This window comes from Bombina bombina, chromosome 1 (genome assembly GCF_027579735.1).
Source record: "Bombina bombina isolate aBomBom1 chromosome 1, aBomBom1.pri, whole genome shotgun sequence".
Classification (NCBI taxonomy): Eukaryota; Metazoa; Chordata; class Amphibia; order Anura; family Bombinatoridae; genus Bombina; species Bombina bombina.
The window spans coordinates 518,386,159-518,412,140 of NC_069499.1; the positions used below are offsets into that span (position 1 = coordinate 518,386,159).

The following is a 25,982-nucleotide window of genomic DNA, read 5'->3' on the forward strand; positions in this document are numbered from 1 at the left end:
GTTTAGTAAACAGATGATAACTGTGCATATTAAAGTTCAAACCATGATACAGACTGGCATAACAAGTAGAACCTCAATATGCAGGTATGGCTGGCAGATGACAGGCTGGAGGTTATAGTATATAAAGATAACGGCTAGCAGAAGATGACATATGCAGGAATGGCCATTAGGATACAATATGTACAAGCAATAGCCAGCAAGACACTAGGAGTATAGTCAGACAGGTAGCAGCAAATAGCAGAGGCTACTAGTGGGTAGCTGAGAGAACAAGCAAGCTTTCGAGAGATTCCTAAAAGTGAAAGCAATGTCACAGCTGGCACACAGCTAGATTATAATGCAGAGGTAGAGGCACATGTGTGATTATTTGAGTTCATATCTTGATAATTTTAGCATCCAAAAGTTGAAAAGATGCCAGAATCAATGCATTCCCGGGACAAAATGTTCCATGCCCTGAGTGCCTCATTAAAATAAGTTATTTACTGATAGAGGACAGCTGATTGCTTGGTTTTGTCTTTTTCGATTTGGGTTGCTGCACCTATAAAGGAAACTTGGATGTTGTGACTGATGTTTTACTTACTCCCTTCCTATATCCTTTAATCACCACATAATTTTACAACATAAAAGTTAGTTGTTCTCAAAAGTTAAATAAAACAGCAGGCCATGACCCAGTACAAGAATATTCTTTGGATAATATGTGAAGGCTTATGTTTTCAACCTATGCCTAAGTAGATTCAATAAACATCTCATCTCACTAAACTGTAGATGCTCCTGTTCTAGACTATGATGTCCTATTTTTTTATCTTGCATCTCATTTATACTTGTGGTTAGTGTGATAATTGAATTGAGTAATACCATATACCTTCTTCTTTTTTTTAATTAACATTCTTTATATACAATTATTTGCAGGTTGCTGATTACATTCCTCAACTGGCTAAATTTAGCCCAGACCTGTGGGGAGTTTCCATTTGCACTGTTGATGGTCAGAGGTAATAAGTTTTTTTGTTTTTTTTTGGTGGGGGGGGGGTGTTTTTTTATGTCTGTTACTAATTTAGTTTTCTTTTATTGCTACACACAATTAGACTTTTCTCCTACATTGGTGTGTCCGGTCCATGGCTTCATCCTTACTTGTGGGATATTCTCTTCCCCTACAGGAAATGGCAAAGAGAGCACACAGCAAAAGCTGTCCATATAGCCCCCCCTCTGGCTCCGCCCCCCAGTCATTCTCTTTGCCGCTCTGAACAAGTAGCATCTCCACGGGGATGGTAAAGAGTTTGTGGTGTTAGTTGTAGTTTTATTTCTTCTATCAAGAGTTTGTTATTTTAAAATAGTGCCAGTTTGTACTATTTACTCTACAACAGAAAGTGATGAAGATTTCTGTTAAAAGAGGAGTATGATTTTAGCACCAGTAACTAGAATCCATTGCTGTTCCCACGCAGGACTGTTGAAACCAGAGAACTTCAGTTGGGGGTAACAGTTAGCAGGCTTATCTGCTTCAGGTATGACCAGTCTCTTTTCTTCCAAGACCCAGTAATGCTAGAAGACTGTCAGTTTTCCCTTATGGGACCGGTAAGCCATTTTCTTAGACTCAGTAACAGAATTAAGGCTTATAAATTGGGCTCTATGCTGGTTGACACTATTGTGGGCTAAATCGATTAGTTTATCATATTATATGACAATTGGAGTGTTTTTGTGAACTTTGAAACACTTTTGGGAACGTTTATTTGCGCCTGGCAGTTGTTTAGACGCCTAATCTAGTCAGAAAGGCCCCTTCACTCTGGTATGCAGAGGGAGGAGGCCTCATTTTCGCGCCTCAGTTGCGCAGTTACTTCCATAGGCAGTGCATGCAGCTTCATGTGAGAGGGTCCTGTGGCTGAGAAAAGGACTCAGGGAGGCTTAATTCTGTGTTGAATCACCCCTAAGGAAGGTAAAAGCTGCAGCAAAGTCTGTGGCAGGGACTGTAGTGTGTTTAAACCGGTAAATTGAACTATTAGCTCCGGTTTGCTCATTTAAGGGTTTAGAGACTTGAATTTGGTGTGCAATACTTTCAAAGCATTAAGACACTGGGGTGTAAATTTCAGAAAGATCGGATATTTCTTTGATAGTTTTTTGAACATTCAGAAATAAAGTGTGCTCTTTTTATTATTTAAAGAGACAGTAACGGTTTTGTTTAAAATTGTTTTTATTGCATTATTAGCCTGCCTAAATCTGTCTAACATGTCTGTACCTTCAGATAGCATATGTTCTGTGTGTATAGAGGCCAAGGTGGTTCCCCCTTTAAATGTATGTGCAAATTGTGCCATGGCGTCCAAACAAAGTAAGGACAGTACTGTCACATTTAATAAGGTTGCCCAAGATGATTCTTCTAATGAAGGTAGTGGGGATAGTTAATCATCCTCTCCTTCTGTGTCAACACCAGTTTTGCCCACCCAGGCGATACCTAGTACATCTAGCGTGCCAATGCTTGTTACTATGCAGCAATTAACAGCAGTAATGGATAATTCTATAGCAGCTCTTTTATCCAAACTGCCAGCATTTCCCAGAAAGCGTGATTGCTCAGTTTTAAATACAGAGGATGAGCAAGTAGGCGCTGACGATAATTTATCGGTTATACCCTCACATCAATCTGAGTTGGCAGTGAGGGAGGGTCTGTCTGAGGGAGAAATTTCTGATTCAGGAAAAATTTCTCAGCAGGCAGAACCTGATATCGTGGCATTTAAATTTAAGCTAGAACATCTCCGCGCCCTGCTTAAGGAGGTGCTAGCTACTCTTGATGATTGTGATTCTTTGGTAATTCCAGAGAAGTTGTGCAAAATGGACAAATTCTTAGAGGTCCCAGTGCACGCTGATGCTTTTCCGATACCCAAGAGGGTGGCGGACATAGTGACTAAGGAGTGGGAGAAGCCAGGTGTACCTTTTGTTCCACCTGGCTTCTCCCACTCCTTAGTCACTATGTCCGCCATTGTCGACCCCAGAAGGGACGCATGGCAAACGGTCCCTAAGGTAGAGGGGCAGTTTCAACGCTAGCCAAGCGCACAACTATTCCTATAGAGAACAGTTGTGCTTTCAAAGATCCTATGGATAAAAAATTGGAAGGATTGCTTAAAAAGATTTTTGTTCAGCAGGGTTTCCTTCTTCAAGCAATTTCGTGCATTATTCCTGTCACCACGGCGGCGTCTTTTTGGTTCGATTAACTAGAAAATTCGCTCCAAAGGAGACTCCATATGATGAAGTCATGGACAGAATTCACGCACTAAAGTTGGCTAATTCCTTTATTTTGGATGCCGCCTTTCAATTGGCAAAATTAGCGGCGAAAAACTCAGGTTTTGCAATAGTGGCGCGCAGAGCGCTTTGGCTAAAATCTTGGTCGGCGGATGTGTCGTCCAAAACAAAATGACTTGATATTCCTTTCAAAGGTTAGACCCTTTTCGGGCCAGAATTTAAGGAGATTATTTCAGACATCACTGGGGGAAAGGGCCATGCCCTCCCACAGGATAGGCCTTTCAAGGCTAAGAACAAATCTAATTTTCGTTCCTTTCGCAATTTCAGGAACGGACCGGCTTCTAACTCTGCAGCCTCTAGACAAGAGGGTCACGCTTCCCAGCCTAAACCAGCATGGAAACCATTGCAAGGCTGGAACAAGGGTAAACAGGCCAAGAAGCCTGCTGCTGCTACCAAGACAGCATGAAGGGGTAGCCCCCGATCCGGGACCGGATCTAGTAGGGGGCAGACTTTCTCTCTTTGCTCAGGCTTGGGCAAGAGATGTTCCTGGGCACTAGAAATAGTCTCTCAGGGGTATCTTCTAGAGTTCAAGGAACTTCCTCCAAGGGGAAGGTTCCACATGTCTCGCTTATCTTCAGACCAGATAAAGAGACAGGCATTCTTACATTGCGTAGGAGACCTATTAAAGATGGGAGTGATAAACCCAGTTCCAACAGCGGAACAAGGTCTGGGTTTTTACTCAAACCTGTTTGTAGTTCCCAAAAAAGAGGGAACTTTCAGGCCAATTCTGGATTTAAAAATTCTAAACAAATTCCCCAGAGTTCCATCATTCAAAATGGAAACCATTCGAACGATTTTACCAACAATCCAGGAGGGTCAATATATGACTACCGTGGACTTAAAGGATGCGTACCTGCATATTCCTATCCACAAAGATCATCGGTTCCTGAGGTTCGCCTTTCTGGACAAACATTACCAGTTCGTGGCTCTTCCGTTCGGTTTAGCCACTACTCCCAGAATTTTCACAAAGGTGCTAGGGTCCCTTCTAGCGGTCCTAAGGCCGAGGGGCATTGCTGTAGCACCTTACCTAGACGACATTCTAATCCAAGCGACGTCCCTTTCCAAAGCAAGGGCTCATACAGACATTGTTTTAGCCTTTCTCAGGTCTCACGGGTGGAAGGTGAACATAGAAAAGAGTTCCCTGTCCCCGTCCACAAGGGTTCCTTTTCTGGGAACAATAGATTCTGTGGAAATGAAGATTTTCCTGACAGAGGTCAGAAAGTTAAAACTTCTAAACGCTTGTCGAGTTCTTCAATCTATTCCTCAGCCTTCCATAGCTCAGTGCATGGAAGTGATAGGACTAATGGTTGCAGCAATGGACGTGGTTCCTTTTGCTCGAATTCATTTAAGACCATTGCAACTGTGCATGCTCAAACAGTGGAATGGGGATTATGCAGACTTGTCTCCCCAGATTCAAGTAGACCAGGTAACCAGAGACTCACTCCTCTGGTGGTTGACTCAGGATCACCTGTCTCAGGGAATGAGTTTCTGCAGACCAGAGTGGGTCATTGTCACGACCGACGCCAGTCTCTTAGGCTGGGGCGCGGTCTGGGAGACTCTGAAAGCTCAGGGTCTATGGTCTCGGGAAGAGTCTCTTCTCCCGATAAACATTTTGGAACTGAGAGCGATATTCAATGCGCTCCTGGCTTGGCCTCAACTAGCGAAGGCCAGATTCATAAGATTTCAGTCGGACAACATGACGACTGTAGCGTACATCAATCATCAGGGGGGAACAAAGAGTTCCTTGGCGATGAGAGAGGTATCCAAGATCATCAAATGGGCGGAGGATCACTCCTGCCATCTATCTGCAATTCACATCCCAGGAGTAGACAACTGGGAGGCGGATTATTTGAGTCGGCAGACTTTCCATCCGGGGGAGTGGGAACTTCACCCGGAGGTCTTTGCCCAGTTAACTCAACTATGGGGCACTCCAGATATGGATCTGATGGCGTCTCGTCAGAACTCCAAGGTTCCTCGCTACGGGTCCAGATCCAGGGATCCCAAGGCGACACTAGTGGATGCATTGGTGGCGCCCTGGTCGTTCAATCTGGCTTATGTGTTTTCACCGTTCCCTCTCCTTCCCAGGCTTGTAGCCAGGATCAAACAGGAGAAGGTCTCAGTGATTCTAATAGCTCCTGCATGGCCACGCAGGACTTGGTATGCAGACCTGGTGAATATGTCATCGGCTCCACCATGGAAGCTACCTTTGAGGCAGGATCTTCTAGTACAAGGTCCATTCGAACATCCAAATATAGTCTCTCTGCAACTGACTGCTTGGAAATTGAACGCTTGATTTTATCTAAGCGTGGGTTTTCAGATTCGGTTATAGATACTCTGGTTCAAGCCAGAAAACCGGTGACTAGGAAAATTTACCATAAGATATGGCAAAAATATATCAGTTGGTGCGAATCCAAGGGATTCTCTTGGAGTAAAATTAAAATTCCTAGGATACTTTCTTTTCTCCAAGAGGGTTTGGATAAAGGTTTGTCAGCTAGTTCTTTAAAAGGACAGATATCTGCTCTGTCTGTTTTGTTGCACAAACGTCTGGCAGCCGTGCCAGATGTACAGGCGTTTGTACAGGCGTTAGTCAGAATCAAGCCTGTCTACAGACCTATGACTCCTCCATGGAGTCTAAACTTAGTTCTTTCAGTTCTTCAAGGGGTTCCGTTTGAACCCTTACTACATTCCATAGATATTAAGTTACTATCTTGGAAAGTTCTGTTTTTGGTTGCTATTCCTTCTGCTAGAAGAGTTTCTGAATTGTCTGCTTTGCAGTGTACTTCACCCTATCTGATATTCCATTCAGATAAGGTAGTTTTACGTACCAAGCCTGGTTTTCTTCCAAAAGTGGTTTTCAACAGGAATATTAACCAGGAAATAGTTGTTCCTTCTCTGTGTCCGAATCCAGTTTCGAAGAAGGAACGTTTGTTACACAACCTAGATGTGGTCCGTGCTTTAAAATTCTATTTAGAAGCAACAAAGGATTTCAGACAGACATCATCCTTGTTTGTCGTTTATTCTCGTAAGAGGAGAGGGCAGAAAGCTACTGCTACCTCTCTTTCCTTTTGGCTGAAAAGCATCATCCGATTGGCTTATGAGACTGCCGGACGGCAGCCTCCTGAACGAATTACAGCTCACTGGCTTCCACATGGGCCTTCAAGAACGAGGCTTCTGTTGATCAGATCTGTAAGGCAGCGACTTGGTCTTCTCTGCATACTTTTGCCAAATTTTACAAATTCTATACTTATGCTTCTTCGGAGGCTGTTTTTGGGGGAGAGGTTTTGCAAGCTGTGGTGCCTTCCGTTTAGGTTACCTGACTTGTTCCCTCCCTTCATCCGTGTCCTAAAGCTTTGGTATTGGTTCCCACAAGTAAGGATGAAGCCGTGGACCGGACACACCAATGTAGGAGAAAACAGAATTTATGTTTACCTGATAAATTTCTTTCTCCTACGGTGTGTCCGGTCCACGGCCCGCCCTGGCTTTTAGTCAGGTTTAAAATTTTTATTTCTATACACTACAGTCACCACGGCACCCTATAGTTTCTCCTTTTTCTCCTAACCGTCGGTCGAATGACTGGGGGGCGGAGCCAGAGGGGGGGCTATATGGACAGCTTTTGCTGTGTGCTCTCTTTGCCATTTCCTGTAGGGGAAGAGAATATCCCACAAGTAAGGATGAAGCCGTGGACCGGACACACCGTAGGAGAAAGAAATTTATCAGGTAAACATAAATTCTGTTTTTCAGAAAGAAACTACCTCTCCTTTTGTCTTTTCAATTCATAAATATGGCATTTTTGGTTAGTCAGCTCAACCTCTATTATGAAGTGCCAAGTAAAAACATCCCTAGTCAAGTAAAGCCGATGACCTCATTTGATGCTACTAACAAGCATGCCATAGGTGGCGTTTTATCAAGCTGAGGCGGACAAGGGCACACATACGTGCCCCTGTACGCCATTGCTCACCTCTGACGGGCTGAATTCCCCTGGCGGAATTCAGCATTGCACACGAGCGCTATTTTGTGCTTGCGTGCAATCCCACCCCTGCCCGCGCACAGCCAATCACGCGTGGGCAGGAGCTGTCAAGATTACAATTTGCCACCTAAGAGGTGGCAAAAGGGCAGGGTAGCAGCGATCTTATGATTGCTGCTTGTTAAATATGGTGTGCAGGTTCTCTGCTTGATAAATCGCCCCCATAGTGTCAGGTTATAAAGTGCTGTCATTTTTAGCTGATTTTAAGATAAACCTGGGGAAGATTTATAGAGGGGATAGTTTATACTGCTCAGTGATCAGATTCTTTGTGCTCAAGTACATATATACTCCTATCCTAAAGGAGTAATTTAGCTTTACAGACTTTAAATTATTTTCTTAGAATATACACATGAAATGAGGGCGCTATAAGCTAAAGAGGTCAATTAAAATATAATACCTTTATATAAAAAATCACAATAGTGTAGGTACAAATTAAAATGGGACGACTCCCACAACCAATAAAAGCATATAATAAAATCATATACAATTTAGTAAAACAATCCCATAAGCTAAAAAAATATTGCAATGTCTAAATCATGCACTGTTCAGAAGAAACTTGCAACACCACCTTTCGGCTAAGTCTTGCTTGAAAGAGAGACCATCCACAGATTCAACTTTACACAAACATATGAGAAAATTTGGGGCAAAAACACGTTGCCTCCAGTCTGTTAGAGCACTGTACTACTGGACACAATGTTGAAATCCTGTGCTAGTATTGTCACGAATACTGGGCTGCAAGGGTTAAACCCCTACAACCTCACCCCTGTTGTTTCTCAGTGGTTTTGGGCTCTTCAGAGCATCCACAATCTCTGGAAGCTTTTTGTTTGCTTTTTGTTGGCTTGTTTTTGTGTTTTAAACTTGTTCAGAGAAGAGCTGGGAAAACCCTCCTGGGCTGGCCGCACTCCTGGAACTCCCGGTTGACCGCTTCACAAAGGACACACGCCTAACCCCTCTCAGGCTGGTCGGGCTCCTGGAACTCCCTGTCGGCCACAGGACAGCAGGACACCCGCTAACTTTACCCCTGGTCGCTCCAGCAGCCCTTTGCCCCAGAGCTCCGCTCTTTTGGGGATTGGTAGCCCCTAGGGAGGACAAGAGCTGGGGGGATTATCGGAGGGGAGCTCCTTTGGGAACCGGGGGTTTTGGACACCCCTAACCCCATAACTTCAACGGACTGTAACTCCGGTCCCCAATAACAAATCATCTCACCGGGGGCAGGCGTTGCATTGGGCAAGGAGGATAAAAGCTTATGCAGTGGAGGGCCACCGTCGGACAGCCCCAGGCCAACCGTTAAGGGTCTAGCCGGGTCTGCCGAACTGGAGGAGGAGAGTTGTCATGGATACTGGGCTGCAAGGGTTAAACCCCTACCCCCTACAACCTCACCCCTGTTGTTTCTCAGTGGTTTGGGGCTCCTCAGAACAACCACAATCTCTGGAAGCTTTTTGTTTGCTTTTTGTTGGCTTGTTTTTGTGTTTTAAACTTGTTCAAAGAAGAGCTGGTCTATGACCGGGAAAACCCTCCTAGGCTGGCCGGGCTTCTGGAAATCCCGGTCGGCTGCCTCACAACGGACACATGCTAACCCCTCTTGGGCTGGCTGGGCTCCTGGAACTCCCAGTCGGCCACAGGACAGCAGGACACCCGCTACCTTTACCCCTGGTCGCTCCAGCAGCTCTTTGCTCCAGAGCTCCGCTCTTTTGGGGATTGGTAGCACCTAGGGAGGACAAGAGCTGGGGGAATGATTGGAGGGGAGCTCCTTTGGCAACCGGGCGTTTTGGACACCCCTAACCCCATATCTTCAACGGACTGTAACTCCGGTCCCCAGAAACGAATCATGCAGATTTTTGGACTGTGGCATCTGGGGACCGGGAGCTTTAAAATGACACCCACGAAACCGCCACCCCTGTGTCCTGGGATTTTTTGGGACTCCGGCTGCTATGTAGGCGCCGGTCCATCTGGAGGGGCGGGAATGGCGGGAAAATTGTGGGATTGTCCAGGGTCTTATCAAGATGAGCTGTGTGTATAAAAGGAGTGTGTGTTTTCAATAAAATGTTCCTGTTTCACCTGAATGCTAGTATGTCTAGTTATTTGGGTGGGCTCCAGCTAAAATTACTTTCCTGGGCTACATAGCAGCCTGTTCCAGGCAGAGGAAGGACCCTCTGGCAGAGCTACCTAGTCTGGGTAGCTGGAGTCTGCCACAGGGTGGTACCCTGAGTACTGGTGCTGTCGGGCATCAGGGGTGGCTACAGGCTGTGGCCACTTGCCAGCTACATAGCTGCTGTCGGCAGGGAGGAAGCAGGACTTGTTTAGCGGAGCTACCCAGTCGGGGTATCCGTCACAAGTATCACTAACAAATTTCTAACAGATTTCAAGCAAGACTTAGCTGAAAGGTGGTGTGGCAAGTTTCTTCTGAACAGTGCACGATTCAGACAACACCATCTTTTTTCATCTTATGGGATTGTTTATACTAAATTGTATGTAATTCTATTATATGTATTGTTTATGGGAGACGTCCCATTTTAATTTGTACCTACACTATTGTGATTTTTGATATAAAGGTATTTTAACTGGTATCTTTAGCTTCTAGCGCCCTCATTTCATGTGTATATTCTATCTATCCTGATGCAGTAGAGAAGTAATTGTGTCTTTTTGAGGGGCTTGATACCTAAAGCCTAGCGCATTATCCTATTCTGTTTTTCGGTTAAATTATTTTCTTATCTACCTAAAAATAATCTCCTTTTTTAATCCCCACAAAAGTAACTGATCCCTAAATGTCTACTAAATGGCTATATCAACAAGTTTGGCACCATTATATTTAGCATGAGCAAGGAAAAAATGGTAAACACTAAAGTCCGTGTGTGAGTAGTGAAGCCAAACCTGGCACCGGGACTTAGTCCACAATAGACACCCCCAACCAGCAATACAATGAGCCAAAAAGAGGTGTACCTTGAGCACTGAAGGAAGAAAGTCCTATGTATGAACGGAACGATATCCGATGGCAGCGTGTCTGCCGACTTCTCTTGCTTCCGCCTCTCTGCAAAACCCGGTCTGCAGCTCTGTAGACATCACCACGTGATGTGGGGAGGGGGGTGTGTTGTGGATCAACGTCTTCACCCGGTCCGGCAGCAAATGAGGAGTGAGTATCCAGGACTCATACGCTGGTGAAAGGACATCAGAAGAAAAATAGGAGTCCCAGGTAGATAAGATAAAAACAGTTCTTTATTAGATTCCTTAAAATGGTAAATTCTTGTGAGACGCAGCTCACACGGTATCAACATCAGCCAAGGAGAGAGTGTAGAAATGAGCGTAGCACCAGTGGCTTACATGTTTCGGCTAAACGCCGTAATCATAGCCTAAGGTGCTATGTCTCTAGAGTCATTAAAAAGAGTGGAAAACAATCCATTTTTTCCTTGCTCATGCTACTTCAGGGTATTAACTGGTGATACCCTGGTTCTCACTTTTGCTACGTGTGTGCTACTATCCGGCAGCTTATTATCTCTACACAGTGTTATATGTTATATTCTGAGGTATATATTTTGAGGAGTTTTCTATCAAGCTTGAATTTTACCATTGTTCCATATAACATAGAACATGGAAGGCTCAACTCAGCCACAATATTAATCCCTTATGTCAGCCACAGCAAGAGTTCACACAGATACAGAATGTGCCAAGATTTTTTCTGATAATCAAGGGACTCTATCATTATCTACACTGTTTGAATCTTTGGAAAATCTCCTATTCAAGGAAATTAAAGCTCAATGGGACATTTGGACATTCCAATCCTATATAAAAGCCAAGATGATCCCAAGGGGTCTGCGAATCCTAAAGTTTCCCACTTTTGAAGTGGACACTAATGATAAAGATTTTGTAAATGCATGGAATGATGTATTATCTGAATGCTCACTACAACTTATGCACTTATTAATCAAAATTAGAACTCAACATCTAAATGATATTAAAATAGAGATTGATACATTACAAATAGAACTTAATAAACGAAGCACAGACCCTGACTTTTTCAAATTTGACGCTATTTTACAGACATCTTTAGTAAAGGGCAAACAAGTGATAATGGAAAACAAACATGTCAAATTCATTAGAGATAAGACAGATTACTCTAAAGATTCAGTTTATCTATGGAACAAAAAACAACGAAGGGAATACAGACGCAATACATCTAAATCAAACAAACAGAAAGGCAAACGCAGAAATCGCAATAGACACAATAAATCTGTAACTTTCACAGACAGTGACACAGACAGATCTGATAAATCTTCAGATGAAAACCTTTCAGCTAGTGAGGAAGAGGTGGGCACACTCACACGTATTAATACAATGACTAATCAACAGTCCAGTATATTAAAAACAGCTCCTCCACCTATATCTGTTGCTAAAGGTACTTCACTGGGCATTATCTCTTCAGATAGGAGACAAACAGGTGCGCATAGTTCCAAATATATTGCGACCAACACTAATACCAATTCATATACTCCCTATACACATATAGACACTAACAGTATGTGTGATCAATCTACTTTAGATCAGGTTTTTCCCCTAGGACAGACACCACAGGGAATAGGAGTTACATCACAAGCCAACCTAGAAAACCAAGACAGGTATCCAGTGAGGGGAAATCGTACTCAAACGAAATACAAGTAGATTCAGTTATAAATTTATCCTCCCTACAGCTTAACAAAGATCAGCTAGAATTGCTTAGCTTAGGTCTAGGCTTTGCCCCTACAGTTAAATTTGATATATTCCAGACAATGATAGACGTCAATCGTCTTATCAGAAATATCACTTTAAAAAACATTTTTCCACCAATACTTCGGAATGTATACCACATATTGATAATCCAGTCACTAATTCACACATTTACAGAGTCTTTCACTGAGGCATGTGATGTTCTAAACTTACAACATCTATATTCTGAGTCTTCTTTTAGTCAGGGAACTATCAACAATGCTGCCACCTTTAAGGATAAATCAAAATTCTATCCCATTCAAAGCAGAGGCCAAATCATAGAGACATTTCACTCTCGAGTTGAACGAGATTTGCAAACTCTTAATGATAATCCTACAGGTTATACCCAAAATTTGCCCAAAAGACTGAGACATGCAATGAAAACATTGCAAAATGATACGAGCATTGTCATACGTCTGATATTGTCATGGCTGATAAAGGTGGCAGCATTGTTGTCCTCAATAGATCAGACTATGTGGCAGAAGCTCATCGCCAATTGAATAATCCGCAAGAATACACTACATTGACCACTAATCCCACAGTTAGATTCAAGAGAGAACTTCTTGAGATTTTGGACGACGGTGTTGAACATAAGTTTCTCAATGAACAGACTGCTTCATTTTTGAATGTACAACATCCAAAGACACCCATGTTCCACCTTTTTCCAAAAGTTCACAAATCCCTAATCAATGTCAAGGGACGCCCCATCGTTAGTGGGGTTGATTCCTTACTAGAAAGACTCTCGTCCTGGCTGGATACTATTTTACAACCTTTAGTCAATACCTTACCTTCCTATACTAAGGACACAAAACATATTATCAATCTATTGGCAGATCACAAGTGGAATGCCAAATTTATGTGGGTTACAATAGATGCAGTTTCCTTGTACTCCTCTATACCCCATTCAGAAGGCATTATGGCTATAAAATTCTTTTTACTCAATTACACAGAATATACTGAGGACTTCCAAAGCTTTATCATTTGTGTGTTAGAATTCTTACTCACACATAATTTCTTTTGTTTTGAGACTAATTATTATCTTCAGAAACACGGTACGGCTATGGGGGCAAAATTTGCCCCCTCATACGCGAATCTGTACCTTGGCAATTGGGAGATTAACTGCATCTACGGAGATAATAATCCTTACAGGTCATCTATGTATTTCTATAAGAGATATATAGATGACCTGCTATGTATCTGGTCTGGCCCCCTTGAGGATGTGGCCAAATTTGTCTCTTGGCTGAATCAGAATGAGTTAAACCTAAGCTTTACCTTTATCTCTGATCCAGTCATAATTGACTACCTTGACTTAACTCTTATTGGCAATTGTGATGGTACAATTTCCACAAAGGTTTTTCGTAAGCCAATATCAGGCAACACACTCTTACATGCTACCTCCTGTCATCCTACCAACACTGCTTATGCTGTGGCGAAAGGCCAATTTATGAGGATAAAAAGAAATTGTAGCAGAGAGGAGGACTTTGAACATGAGGCTAGTAAATTAGAGAACAGACTTAGATCTAGACAATACTCTAAGAGACATATCAAACAGGCAAGACAACAGGTTGATCTTATTCCCAGACAGTCAATGTTACTTGATAAATGCAAGAATACTAACCGTAACTTTCAGGGTATTTACTTTGTAACTGAGTACAGTGCTCAATACCCCAAGGTTTGTAATATCATTAAAAAACATTTTCCCCTTCTAATTGCAGATGACAAGCTCACCGATGTAGTGAGAAATGGTATTAGATGCTCATATAAGAAATGTGCCACTTTAGCCTCAATTCTTTCTCTTACCCAACTCAGACAGACCACACAACATACTAGCTCTTGGCTGAGACATCAGGGCATGTATAGATGTGGACATAAGAAATGTAGGCCCTGTGATTATGCACAAATTACGACTGAATTTAGATTGACTGTAACAGGGACTATTTATCCTATTAAATCTTGTCTGAATTGCACCAGCACCAACATCATATACCTTGTCACCTGCACCCTCTGTGATATTCAATATGTCGGTCTCATGTCTAGGGATGTCAACTCTAGAATAAGAGAACATATCTCCTCCCTAACAAGGGGTACGTCTACTACTCCCCTAGTGCAACACTTTGCTACCAAACACAACTGCTGCCTTGATTCCTTCAGATGGACAGCCATTGAAAAAGCCAAGGTCCCAATTGGGGGGGGGGGGGTGATATAGATAAAGTTTTAGCAAAGCGTGAAACTTATTGGATTTTTCAATTAAAAACCAGACTTCCCCAAGGTTTAAACTCCAAATTTGACCTGATCAATTTTTGGGAGTAATTATATATAAGACATTTGATTTTGTCTGTAATGTCACCACACACTTCTGCATATTATTTAATTTACTATCAAATTATATGATATTTTTGGCATCACTATACAATCTTGCATATTCTCATATGTTCTTACATGTTTCTTTTTCTTACATACACTATATGTACAAATTTTCTATACACTCTACACAGTGCTTGTTTATAATTACATATTTTGTATTCTCCTTCTGAACACACTAAAGCTATGGGTATATGGTGGGATGTATAAGCGGTCCAGGCGTGGTAATATGACTATATATACATATATTCATACTTACACCTAATGTGAATGTACTTAATCTTCGCTTTCTCTGCTTATACACCCCATCATACCTTCATATATCTTATTCATACAATCTTGTTTTTGGTACATTGATATATTGTCTTGTGACATAGCTTATTATGTGTTTGTTTATGGACACCCTCCTAACAATAATCTAATGGTGGCTTTTTACCACATTCCTTGTAGCTGTATATTTAAGCTTTCAACGACATTAAAATTTGTCCATACAAACGATATATCTAAAACTATGTCCCAACAACCTACAGTTAGGATTGTGCTCCAATGCTCTTTTTACTTTGTACTTTTTGCTTGCTATTACTACTATTTTTATTCCAATTTCTTGTTCTCACTTGATAAACTTTTTCTTTTAAGTTTCTATATACCTTCAACCAAATGTTTTTATGCATGTATTACAACTATACCTCTAATCATTTTACATTTCTGTAGTGCTTCTATTAGCTAAACCTCCGGCTCACATAGGGTTAATTTCTTTGTTTAACTTAGGTGTGTTTAAATGGGCGTTTATTTTAATAATTACCTTTAGTGTTTTAGCCAATCAGATTGTTTTCCACTCTTTTTAATGACTCTAGAGACATAGCACCATTATATTTATACATATTTTTTTATTTTTTAACCATGTAACAATGCATATATGGTTCTTAATGTATTCACTTTTTATCATATAGATAATCATTATTAGATTTTATTTCTTTATGCTAATAGAATAAACAAAGATCAGGAAATTGTGGTTCCTTCTCTCCTTCCAGCTCCTAAAAATGCTAAGGAGAACATTTTTCAGCCCTTAGATGTGGTTAGATGTGGTTTGAGCCTTGAAATTTTATCATCAGGCTACAAAACAATTTAAAAATCATCTGTTTATTTGTTTTTTTTCATAAATGGAAAGAGTCCACAGCTGCATTCATTACTTTGGGAAATAGAAACCTTACGACCAGGAGGAGGCAAAGACAACCCAGCCATAGGCTTAAATACTCCTCCCACTCCCCTCATCCCCCAGTCATTCTTTGGCTTTCGTCCCAGGAGGATGGCAGAGAAGTGTCAGAATTTTTAATTTTTGTTTTTGTCTCTTATGGAGGGTAGTACTCTTCGGCATGGGACAGGAGTTTTAAGTAGTCCTGTCAGTCTCTGTGAGGGCTTGGATGAAAGTTAGAGTTCGGAGATGCCGGGAGTTTCTTTCTGCAAAACCATGCCGACTCATATTAACAGCTCCTCAAGCAATCAGCGTTGTCAGACTTTGCTGCCTGCTTTCTTCTCTCAAGTCCATGGCAGAGGCGATGCTACTATCTGTCACACTTGAAGGGCTGTGTTCCTGTTCCACGGCGTAGATTCCAGTAAGATCATTTCATTTTACTTCTGATACTGAGACTGTTTTGATTTCAGATTCTGTGTCCGGTGATGAATCCAGAGTGGCCTCGTTGACGCCTGTCAACCAGTTTTGTTCCGTATGCCATTTCAGAGCGCCTGATTCCTTGGGCTCGGGGAATCAAGGGACTGCTGAGCCATCCGCCTCTGGGGATCCTGTCGTCCGAGAGGCGAGTTCCCTACCAAATCATACTTCTGCACATGCGGGTAACCCAGTTTATGGTTCCTTCATGCGAGTTGGCGTGTTTCCCCTGGAGGTTGCAGCACATTTTCGCTTCCAAATAATGTTGGCGATTGTTCGTCTGCAGAGTCCAGACTTTTATTTGAGAATGTGCTTGTGCCCTATTGTCCCGGGCCTTCCGCCTTGGGGAGGGCCTCTACAGTTCCCCGCGGGGGTATCTGTCCGTGAGTGTTGTGCCTTCCGTTACAGGATTGCACGCCTTTGCATGTTGCTCAGACATGTTTTTCAGTTATTGAATGACGCTATCGTTACCAGATACAGGGATTTTCAGTCTGATAATTCGAATTTTGCACGTCATTAGACATGTGGGGATGAAGTAATCTGCCGATTGTCATTTGTTTGAGATCTTTCCCAGTTTTGTGAGATAGGGCTCCGTTTGGCTGGTCATGCGGTAGGCTTGTGTCTTTTTGGGCGTTAACCTCCGGGTTGCCTTATATTTTATTTTTATCCGATGGAATGTCTTTTATTTGTTTTTGTTTCCTTCGGGAACCTTCTTCGATTGATACTCTTTATTACTTATTCGGATGTTGGACATGTTAGTCCTCTGTTACAAATTTTTCTGTCTTTTCCCCTATGAGGGCGAATTTAAGCAGCTTGCCGGTTGGGACCCTAGGTGCAGGCTGGTCCGTCCTGTCTGGTTTGTTCGGTTTTGCGGCTGTTCAGACATGTGGTGCTGTTTTGCTCGGCTGGTTCAGTAGAAGCGCAGAGGTTATCATTGTTTGTTTTCATGTTAAGCTAAGCATTCAAGAGGACCTGTGGGTCTCTGAGGTGGGAAGGATTGTTTCAGTCCTTATAGCATTCAGTCATAAATAACCGGGCAGAGGAGTTTGCTCTTGTAAGGTGTATCCAGTCCACGGATCATCCATTACTTGTGGGATATTCTCCTTCCCAACAGGAAGTTGCAAGAGGATCACCCACAGCAGAGCTGCTATATAGCTCCTCCCCTAACTGCCATATCCAGTCATTTTCTTGCAACTCTCGACAAGCATGGAGGTAGTAAGAGAGAAGTTGTGAAACTTAGTTGTTTTTTTTTTTCTTCAATCAAAAGTTTGTTATTTTTAAATGGTACCGGAGTTGTACTATTTTGTCCCAGGCAGAAAATAGAAGAAGAATCTGCCTGTGGTTTCTATGATCTTAGCAGGTTGTAACTAAGATCCATTGCTGTTCTCACACATAACTGAAGAGAGAGGTAACTTCAGCTGGGGAATGGCGTGCAGGTTATCCTGCTATGAGGTATGTGCAGTTAAATTTTTTTCTAGGAGATGTAAATGCTAGAAAATGCTGCTGATACCGGATTTATGTAAGGTAAGCCTGAATACAGTGATTTAATAGCGACTGGTATCATGCTTACTTTCTGAGGTAACACTCTTATAGATTTACAATATAAAACGTTTGCTGGCATGTTTAAACGTTTTTATATATACTTTGGTGATAAAACTTTATTGGGGCCTAGTTTTTTCCACATGGCTGGCTTAAATTTGCCTAGAAACAGTTTCCTGATGCTTTCCACTGCTTTACTATGAGTGGGAGGTGCCTAATTTAGTGCTTTATTGCGTAGTAACTTTTACAGACTGAGACATCCAGCTTCCTCCAGGAGTCCCCTGAATGCTATAGGACATCTCTAAAGGGCTCTTAGGCTTTCCAAAGTTGTTTGTTTGGGAAGGTAGGCCCACAGCAGGGCTGTGGCAGTTTGTTGTGACTGTTAAAAAAACGTCTATCGTTTTTTTGATCCGTTTTTTGAACTAAGGGGTTAATCATCCATTTGCAAGTGGGTGCAATGCTCTGTTAGCTTATTATACACACTGTAAAAATTTCGTTTGTTTAACTGCTTTTTCTCCAACATTGGTGTGTCCGGTCCACGGCGTCATCCTTACTTGTGGGAATATCTCTTCCCCAACAGGAAATGGCAAAGAGTCCCAGCAAAGCTGGCCATATAGTCCCTCCTAGGCTCCACCCACCCCAGTCATTCTCTTTGCCGTTGCACAGGCAACATCTCCACGGAGATGGTTAAGAGTATGTGGTGTTTAGTTGTAGTTTTTTTATTCTACTATCAAGAGTTTGTTATTTTAAAATAGTGCTGGTATGTACTATTTACTCTGAAACAGAAAAAGATGAAGATTTCTGTTTGTGAGAGGAAGATGATTTTAGCAGACAGTAACTAAAATCGATTGCTGTTTCCACATAGGACTGTTGAGATGAAGTAACTTCAGTTGGGGGAAACAGTTAGCAGACTTTTCTGCTTAAGGTATGACTAGCCATATTTCTAACAAGACTGTGTAATGCTGGAAGGCTGTCATTTCCCCTCATGGGGACCGGTAAGCCATTTTCTTAGTTTCAAACAGAATAAAGGGCTTAATATGGGCTATAAAACTGGTAGTCACTTTTATGGGCTAAATCGATTGCTTTATTTGGACATTTTATACATGTTTATGCTGATAATTCACACTTATAAACTTGGGGAACGTTTTTTTTAACGTCAGGCACTATGTTAGACACCTTTTCCAGTCAGGGAGGGCCTTCCCAGTTGTAGGCTGAGCCTCATTTTCGCGCCATTACTGCGCAGTTGTTTTTGAGAGCAAGACATGCAGATGCATGTGTGAGGACCTGAAAGTAGTTGGAAAAGTTTCTAGAAGGCGTCATTTGGTATCGTATTCCCCTCTGGGCTTGGTTAGGTCACAGCAAAGGCTGTAGCTGGGACTGTATAGGGGTTAAATTTGTAAATGGCTCCGGTTCCGTTAATTTAAGGGTTAAAGCTCTGAAAATTGGTATGCAATACTTTTAATGCTTTAAGACACTGTGGTGAAATTTTGGTAAATTTTGAACAATTCCTTCATACTTTTTCACATATTCAGTAATAAAGTGTGCTCTGTTTAAAATTTAAAGAGACAGTAACGGTTTTGTTTTAAAACGTTTTTTGTGCTTTATTGACAAGTTTAAGCCTGTTAACATGTCTGTGCCTTCGGATAAGCTATGTTCTATATGTATGAAAGCCAATGTGTCTCCCCATTCAAAATTGTGTGATAATTGTGCCATAGCGTCCAAACAAAGTAAGGACAGTACTGCCACAGATAATGAAATTGCCCAAGATGATTCCTCAGATGAGGGGAGTAGACATGATACTACATCATCTCCTACTGTGTCTACACCAGTTTTGCCCACGCAGGAGGCCCCTAGTACATCTAGCGCGCCAATGCTTATTACCATGCAACAATTGACGGCTGTAATGGATAACTCCATAGCAAATATTTTATCCAAAATGCCTGCATATCAGAGAAAGCGCGATTGCTCTGTTTTAAACACTGAAGAGCAGGAGGGCGCTGATGATAATTGTTCTGTCCTACCCTCACACCAATCTGAAGTGGCCATGAGGGAGGGTTTGTCAGATGGGGAAATTTCAGATTCAGGAAAAATTTCTCAACAAGCTGAACCTGATGTTGTGACATTTAAATTTAAATTAGAACATCTCCGCGCACTGCTTAAGGAGGTGTTATCTACTCTGGATGATTGTGACGACTTGGTCATTCCAGAGAAATTATGCAAGATGGACAAGTTTCTAGAGGTTCCGGTGCACCCCGACGCTTTTCCTATACCCAAGCGGGTGGCAGACATAGTGAATAAGGAGTGGGAGAAGCCCGGCATACCTTTTGTTCCCCCCCCCTATATTTAAGAAATTATTTCCTATGGTCGACCCCAGAAAGGACTTATGGCAGACAGTCCCTAAGGTCGAGGGGGAAGTTTCTACTCTAAACAAGCGAACTACTATCCCTATCGAGGATAGTTGTGCTTTCAAAGATCCTATGGATAAAAAATTGGAAGGTTTGCTTACAAAGATTTTTGTTCAGCAGGGTTACCTTCTACAACCCATTTCGTGCATTGTTCCTGTCACTACAGCAGCGTGGTTCTGGTTCGAGGAACTAGAAAAGTCGCTCAGTAGAGAGACTCCGTATGAGGAGGTTATGGACAGAGTTCAAGCACTTAAGTTGGCTAACTCTTTTATTTTAGATGCCGCTTTGCAATTAGCTAGATTAGCAGCGAAAAATTCAGGGTTTGCAATTGTGGCGCGCAGAGCGCTTTGACTAAAGTCTTGGTCAGCGGATGTATCATCCAAGACAAAATTGCTTAACATCCCTTTCAAAGGTAAAACTCTCTTTGGGCCAGAATTGAAAGAGATTATCTCAGACATCACTGGGGGAAAGGGCCACGCCCTTCCACAAGATGGGCCTTTCAAGGCCAAGAATAAGTCTAATTTTCGTTCCTTTCGCAATTTCAGGAACGGACCGGCCTCTAATTCTGCATCCTCTAAGCAAGAGGGTAATGCCTCACAGTCCAAACCAGCCTGGAAACCTATGCAAGGCTGGAACAAGGGTAAGCAGGCCAAGAAGCCTGCTGCTGCTAACAAAACAGCATGAAAGAGTTCTCTGTCTCCGTCAACAAGAGTTCCCTTCTTGGGAACAATAATAGATTCCTTAGAAATGAGGATTTTTCTGACAGATGTCAAAGTCAAAACTTCTAAGCACTTGTCAAGTTCTTCACTCTGTTCCACGTCCTTCCATCGCTCAGTGCATGGAAGTAGTAGGGTTGATGGTTGCAGCAATGGACATAGTTCCTTTTGCACAAATTCATCTAAGACCATTACAACTGTGCATGCTCAAACAGTGGAATGGGGACTATACAGACTTGTCTCCAGTGATTCAAGTAGATCAGAAGACCAGAGATTCACTCCGTTGGTGGCTGACCCTGGACCATCTATCCCAGGGAATGAGCTTCCGCAGACCAGAGTGGGTCATTGTCACGACCGACGCCAGTCTAGTGGGCTGGGGCGCGGTCTGGGAATCCCTGAAAGCTCAGGGACTATGGTCTCGGGAAGAGTCTCTTCTCCCGATAAACATTCTGGAACTAAGAGCGATATTCAATGCTCTCAGGGCTTGGCCTCAGCTTGCAAAGGCCAGATTCGTAAGATTCCAATCAGACAACATGACGACTGTTGCGTATATCAATCATCAGGGGGGAACAAGGAGTTCCTTAGCGATGAAAGAAGTGACCAAAATAATACAATGGGCGGAGGATCACTCCTGCCATCTATCTGCGATCCACATCCCAGGTGTGGAAAACTGGGAAGCGGATTATCTGAGTCGTCAGACTTTCCATCCGGGGGAGTGGGAACTCCACCCGGAGATCTTTGCCCAGTTGACGCAATTATGGGGCATTCCAGACCTGGATCTGATGGCGTCTCGTCAGAACTTCAAGGTTCCTTGCTACGGCTCCAGATCCAGGGATCCCAAGGCGACTCTAGTAGATGCACTAGTAGCACCTTGGACCTTCAACCTAGCTTATGTGTTTCCACCGTTTCCTCTCATTCCCAGGCTGGTAGCCAGGATCAAACAGGAGAGGGCCTCGGTGATCTTGATAGCTCCTGCGTGGCCACGCTGGACTTGGTATGCAGACCTGGTGAATATGTCATCGGTTCCACCATGGAAGCTACCTTTGAGACAGGACCTTCTTGTTCAGGGTCCATTCGAACATCCAAATCTGGTCTCCCTCCAGCTGACGGCTTGGAGATTGAAAGCTTGATTCTATCAAAGCGTGGGTTTTCAGATTCTGTGATAGATCCTCTGGTTCAGGCCAGAAAACCGGTAACTAGAAAGATTTACCATAAAATATGGAAAAGATATATCTGTTGGTGTTAATCCAAGGGATTCCCATGGAATAAGATAAAAATTCCTAAGATTCTTTCCTTTCTGCAAGAAGGTTTGGATAAAGGATTATCTGCGAGTTCTCTAAAGGGACATATTTCTGCTTTATCTGTCTTACTACACAAACGACTGGCAGCTGTGCCAGATGTTCAAGCATTTGTTCAGGCTCTGGTTAGGATCAAGCCTGTTTACAGACCTTTGACTCCTCCCTGGAGTCTAAATCTAGTTCTTTCAGTTCTTCAAGGGGTTCCGTTTGAACCTCTACATTCCATAAATATTAAGTAATTATCTTGGAAAGTTTTGTTTTTGGTTGCTATTTCTTCTGCTAGAAGAGTTTCAGAGTTATCTGCTCTGCAGTGTACTCCGCCCTATCTGGTGTTCCATTCAGATAAGGTTGTTTTGCGTACTAAGCCTGGTTTTCTTCCAAAGGTTGTTTCCAACAAGAATATTAACCAGGAGATAGTTGTACCTTCTTTGTGTCCGAAACCAGTTTCAAAGAAGGAACGTTTGCTACACATTTTAGATGTAGTCCGTGCTCTAAAATTCTACTTAGAAGCTACAAAAGAATTCAGACAAACATCTTCTCTGTTTGTCGTCTATTCTGGTAAAAGGAGAGGTCAAAAAGCAACTTCTACCTCTCTTTCCTTTTGGCTTAAAAGCATCATCCGATTGGCTTACGAGACTGCCGGACGGCAGCCTCCTGAAAGAATCACAGCTCACTCCACTAGGGCTGTGGCTTCCACATGGGCCTTCAAGAACGAGGCTTCTGTTGATCAGATATGTAAGGCAGCGACTTGGTCTTCACTGCACACTTTTGCCAAATTTTACAAATTTGATACTTTTGCTTCTTCGGAGGCTATTTTTGGGAGAAAGGTTTTGCAAGCCGTGTTGCCTTCCGTTTAGGTAACCTGATTTGCTCCCTCCCTTCATCCGTGTCCTAAAGCTTTGGTATTGGTTCCCACAAGTTAGGATGACGCCGTGGACCGGACACACCAATGTTGGAGAAAACAGAATTTATGCTTACCTGATAAATTACTTTCTCCAACGGTGTGTCCGGTCCACGGCCCGTCCTGGTTTTTTAATCAGGTCTGATGAATTATTTTCTCTAACTACAGTCACCACGGTACCATATGGTTTCTCCTATATTTTTCCTCCTGTCCTTCGGTCGAATGACTGGGGTGGGCGGAGCCTAGGAGGGACTATATGGCCAGCTTTGCTGGGACTCTTTGCCATTTCCTGTTGGGGAAGAGATATTCCCACAAGTAATGATGACGCCGTGGACCGGACACACTGTTGGAGAAAGTAATTTATCAGGTAAGCATAAATTCTATTTTTCACTGTTTTGCACAGTACCGTTTTTATTTTTTGCTTGTTAACTTGATTTAAAGTGTTTTCTCTTGTTAGGTGTATCCAGTCCACGGATCATCCATTACTTGTGGGATATTCTCCTTCCCAACAGGAAGTTGCAAGAGGATCACCCACAGCAGAGCTGCTATATAGCTCCTCCCCTAACTGCCATATCCAGTCATTCTCTTGCAAGCTCTCAACATAGCTGGAGGTAGTAAGAGGAAAGTGGTAAAATATAGTTAGTTTTTTCTTCAATCAAAAGTTTATTGTTTTTAAATGGTACCGGAGTGTACTATTTTATCTCAGGCAGCATTTAGAAGAAGAATCTGCCTGCGTTTTTCTATGATCTTAGCAGAAGTAACTAAGATCCACTGCTATTCTCACATATGTCTGAGGAGTGAGGTAACTTCAGAGGGAGAATGGCGTGCAGGGTATCCTGCAATAAGGTATGTGCAGTTAAGTTTTTCTAGGGATGGAATTTGCTAGAAAATGCTGCTGATACTGGATTAATGTAAGTTAAAGCCTAAATACAGTGATTTAATAGCGACTAGTATCAGGCTTGCTATCAGAGGTATATACTCTAATTAATGTGCAATATAAAACGTTTGCTGGCATGTTTAATCGTTTTTATATATGCTTTGGTGATGAAACTTATTGGGGCCTAGTTTTTTCCACATGGCTGGCTTTATTTTTGCCTAGAAACAGTTTCCTGAGGCTTTCCACTGTTATAGTATAAAAGTTACAGTTGGTGCAGTTAAAATTACAAACTGTGACATTCAGCTTCCCTCAGCAGTCCCCTGCATGCTATAGGACATCTCTGAAGGGCTCAAAAGGCTTCAAAAGTAGGAGCTGTGGCAGTTGTTATGACTGTTTAAAAAACATATTTTTCGTTTTGTTAATCTGTTTTTTGTATTAAGGGGTTAATCATCCATTTGCAAGTGGGTGCAATGCTCTGCTAACTTGTTACATACACTGTAAAAATTTCGTTAGTTTAACTGCCTTTTTTCACTGTTATTTCAAATTTTGGCAAAATTTGTTTCTCTTAAAGGCACAGTAACGTTTTTTTATATTGCTTGTTAACTTGATTTAAAGTGTTTTCCAAGCTTGCTAGTCTCATTGCTAGTCTGTATAAACATGTCTGACATAGAGGAAACTCCTTGTTCATTATGTTTAAGAGCCATGGTGGAACCCCATAGGAAAATATGTACTAAATGTATCGATTTCACTTTAAACAATAAAGATCAGCTGTTATCTTTAAAAGAATTATCACCAGAGGATTCCGACGAGGGGGAAGTTATGCCGACTAACTCTCCCCACGTGTCGGACCCTTTGACTCCCGCTCAAGGGTCTCACGCTAAAATGGCGCCAAGTACATTAAAGACGCCCATAGCGATTACTTTGCAGGACATGGCGGCAATCATGGATAATACCCTGTCAGCGGTATTAGCCAGACTGCCTGAATTCAGAGGAAAGCGCGATAGCTCTGGGGTTAGACGTAATACAGAGCGCGCAGATGTTTTAAGACCCATGTCTGATACTGCGTCACAATATGCAGAAGCGGAGGAAGAGCTTCAGTCTGTGGGTGACGTCTCTGACTCGGGGAAACCTGATTCAGATATGTCTACTTTTAAATTTAAGTTTGAGAACCTCCGGGTGTTGCTTGGAGAGGTTTTAGCTGCTCTGAATGACTGTGACACAATTGCAGTGCCAGAGAAATTGTGTATACTGGATAAATACTACGCGGTGCCGGTGTGTACTGACGTTTTTCCAATACCTAAAAGGTTTACAGAAATTATTACTAAGGAGTGGGACAGACCCGGTGTGCCGTTTTCCCCCCCTCCTATTTTTAGAAAAATGTTTCCAATAGACTCCACCACACGGGACTTATGGCAGACGGTCCCTAAGGTGGAGGGAGCAGTTTCTACTTTAGCAAAGCGTACCACTATCCCTGTCGAGGACAGTTGTGCTTTTTCAGATCCAATGGATAAAAAATTAGAAGGTTACCTTAAGAAAATGTTTATTCAACAAGGTTTTATCCTGCAGCCCCTTGCATGCATTGCTCCTGTCACTGCTGCGGCGTTTTGGTTTGAGTCTCTGGAAGAGGCCTTTCAGACAGCTACTCCATTGACTGAAATACTTGACAAGCTTAGAACACTTAAGCTAGCTAATTCTTTTGTTTCTGATGCCATTGTTCATTTGACTAAACTAACGGCTAAGAATTCTGGATTCGCCATCCAGGCGCGTAGGGCGCTATGGCTTAAATCTTGGTCAGCTGACGTTACTTCAAAGTCTAAATTACTTAACATTCCCTTCAAGGGTAAGACCCTATTCGGGCCTGGTTTGAAGGAAATTATTGCTGACATTACTGGAGGTAAGGGTCATACCCTTCCTCAGGACAGGGCCAAATCAAGGGCCAAACAGTCTAATTTTCGTGCCTTTTGAAACTTCAAGGCAGGTGCAGCATCAACTTCCTCTGCTACAAAACAAGAGGGAACTTTTGCGCAATCCAAGCCGGCCTGGAAATCTAACCAGGCCTGGAGCAAAGGCAAGCAGGCCAGAAAGCCTGCTGCTGCCTCTAAGACAGCATGAAGGAGCGGCCCCCTATCCGGCAACGGATCTAGTAGGGGGCAGACTTTCTCTCTTCGCCCAGGCGTGG

At 42.6% G+C, this 25,982-nt stretch overlaps 1 protein-coding gene across 3 annotated transcripts in view; it reads left to right on the forward strand.

The window, feature by feature from the left end:
• GLS (glutaminase) overlaps positions 1-25,982 on the forward strand; it is a 1,045,544-nt gene that overhangs the window by 344,399 nt on the left and 675,163 nt on the right. For all 3 annotated transcript variants that reach the window (XM_053698626.1, XM_053698625.1, XM_053698624.1), the window contains exon 5: positions 907-986. In XM_053698626.1, coding sequence (XP_053554601.1) covers positions 907-986 — 80 coding nt within the window. The remainder of the gene's footprint in view (positions 1-906; positions 987-25,982) is intronic.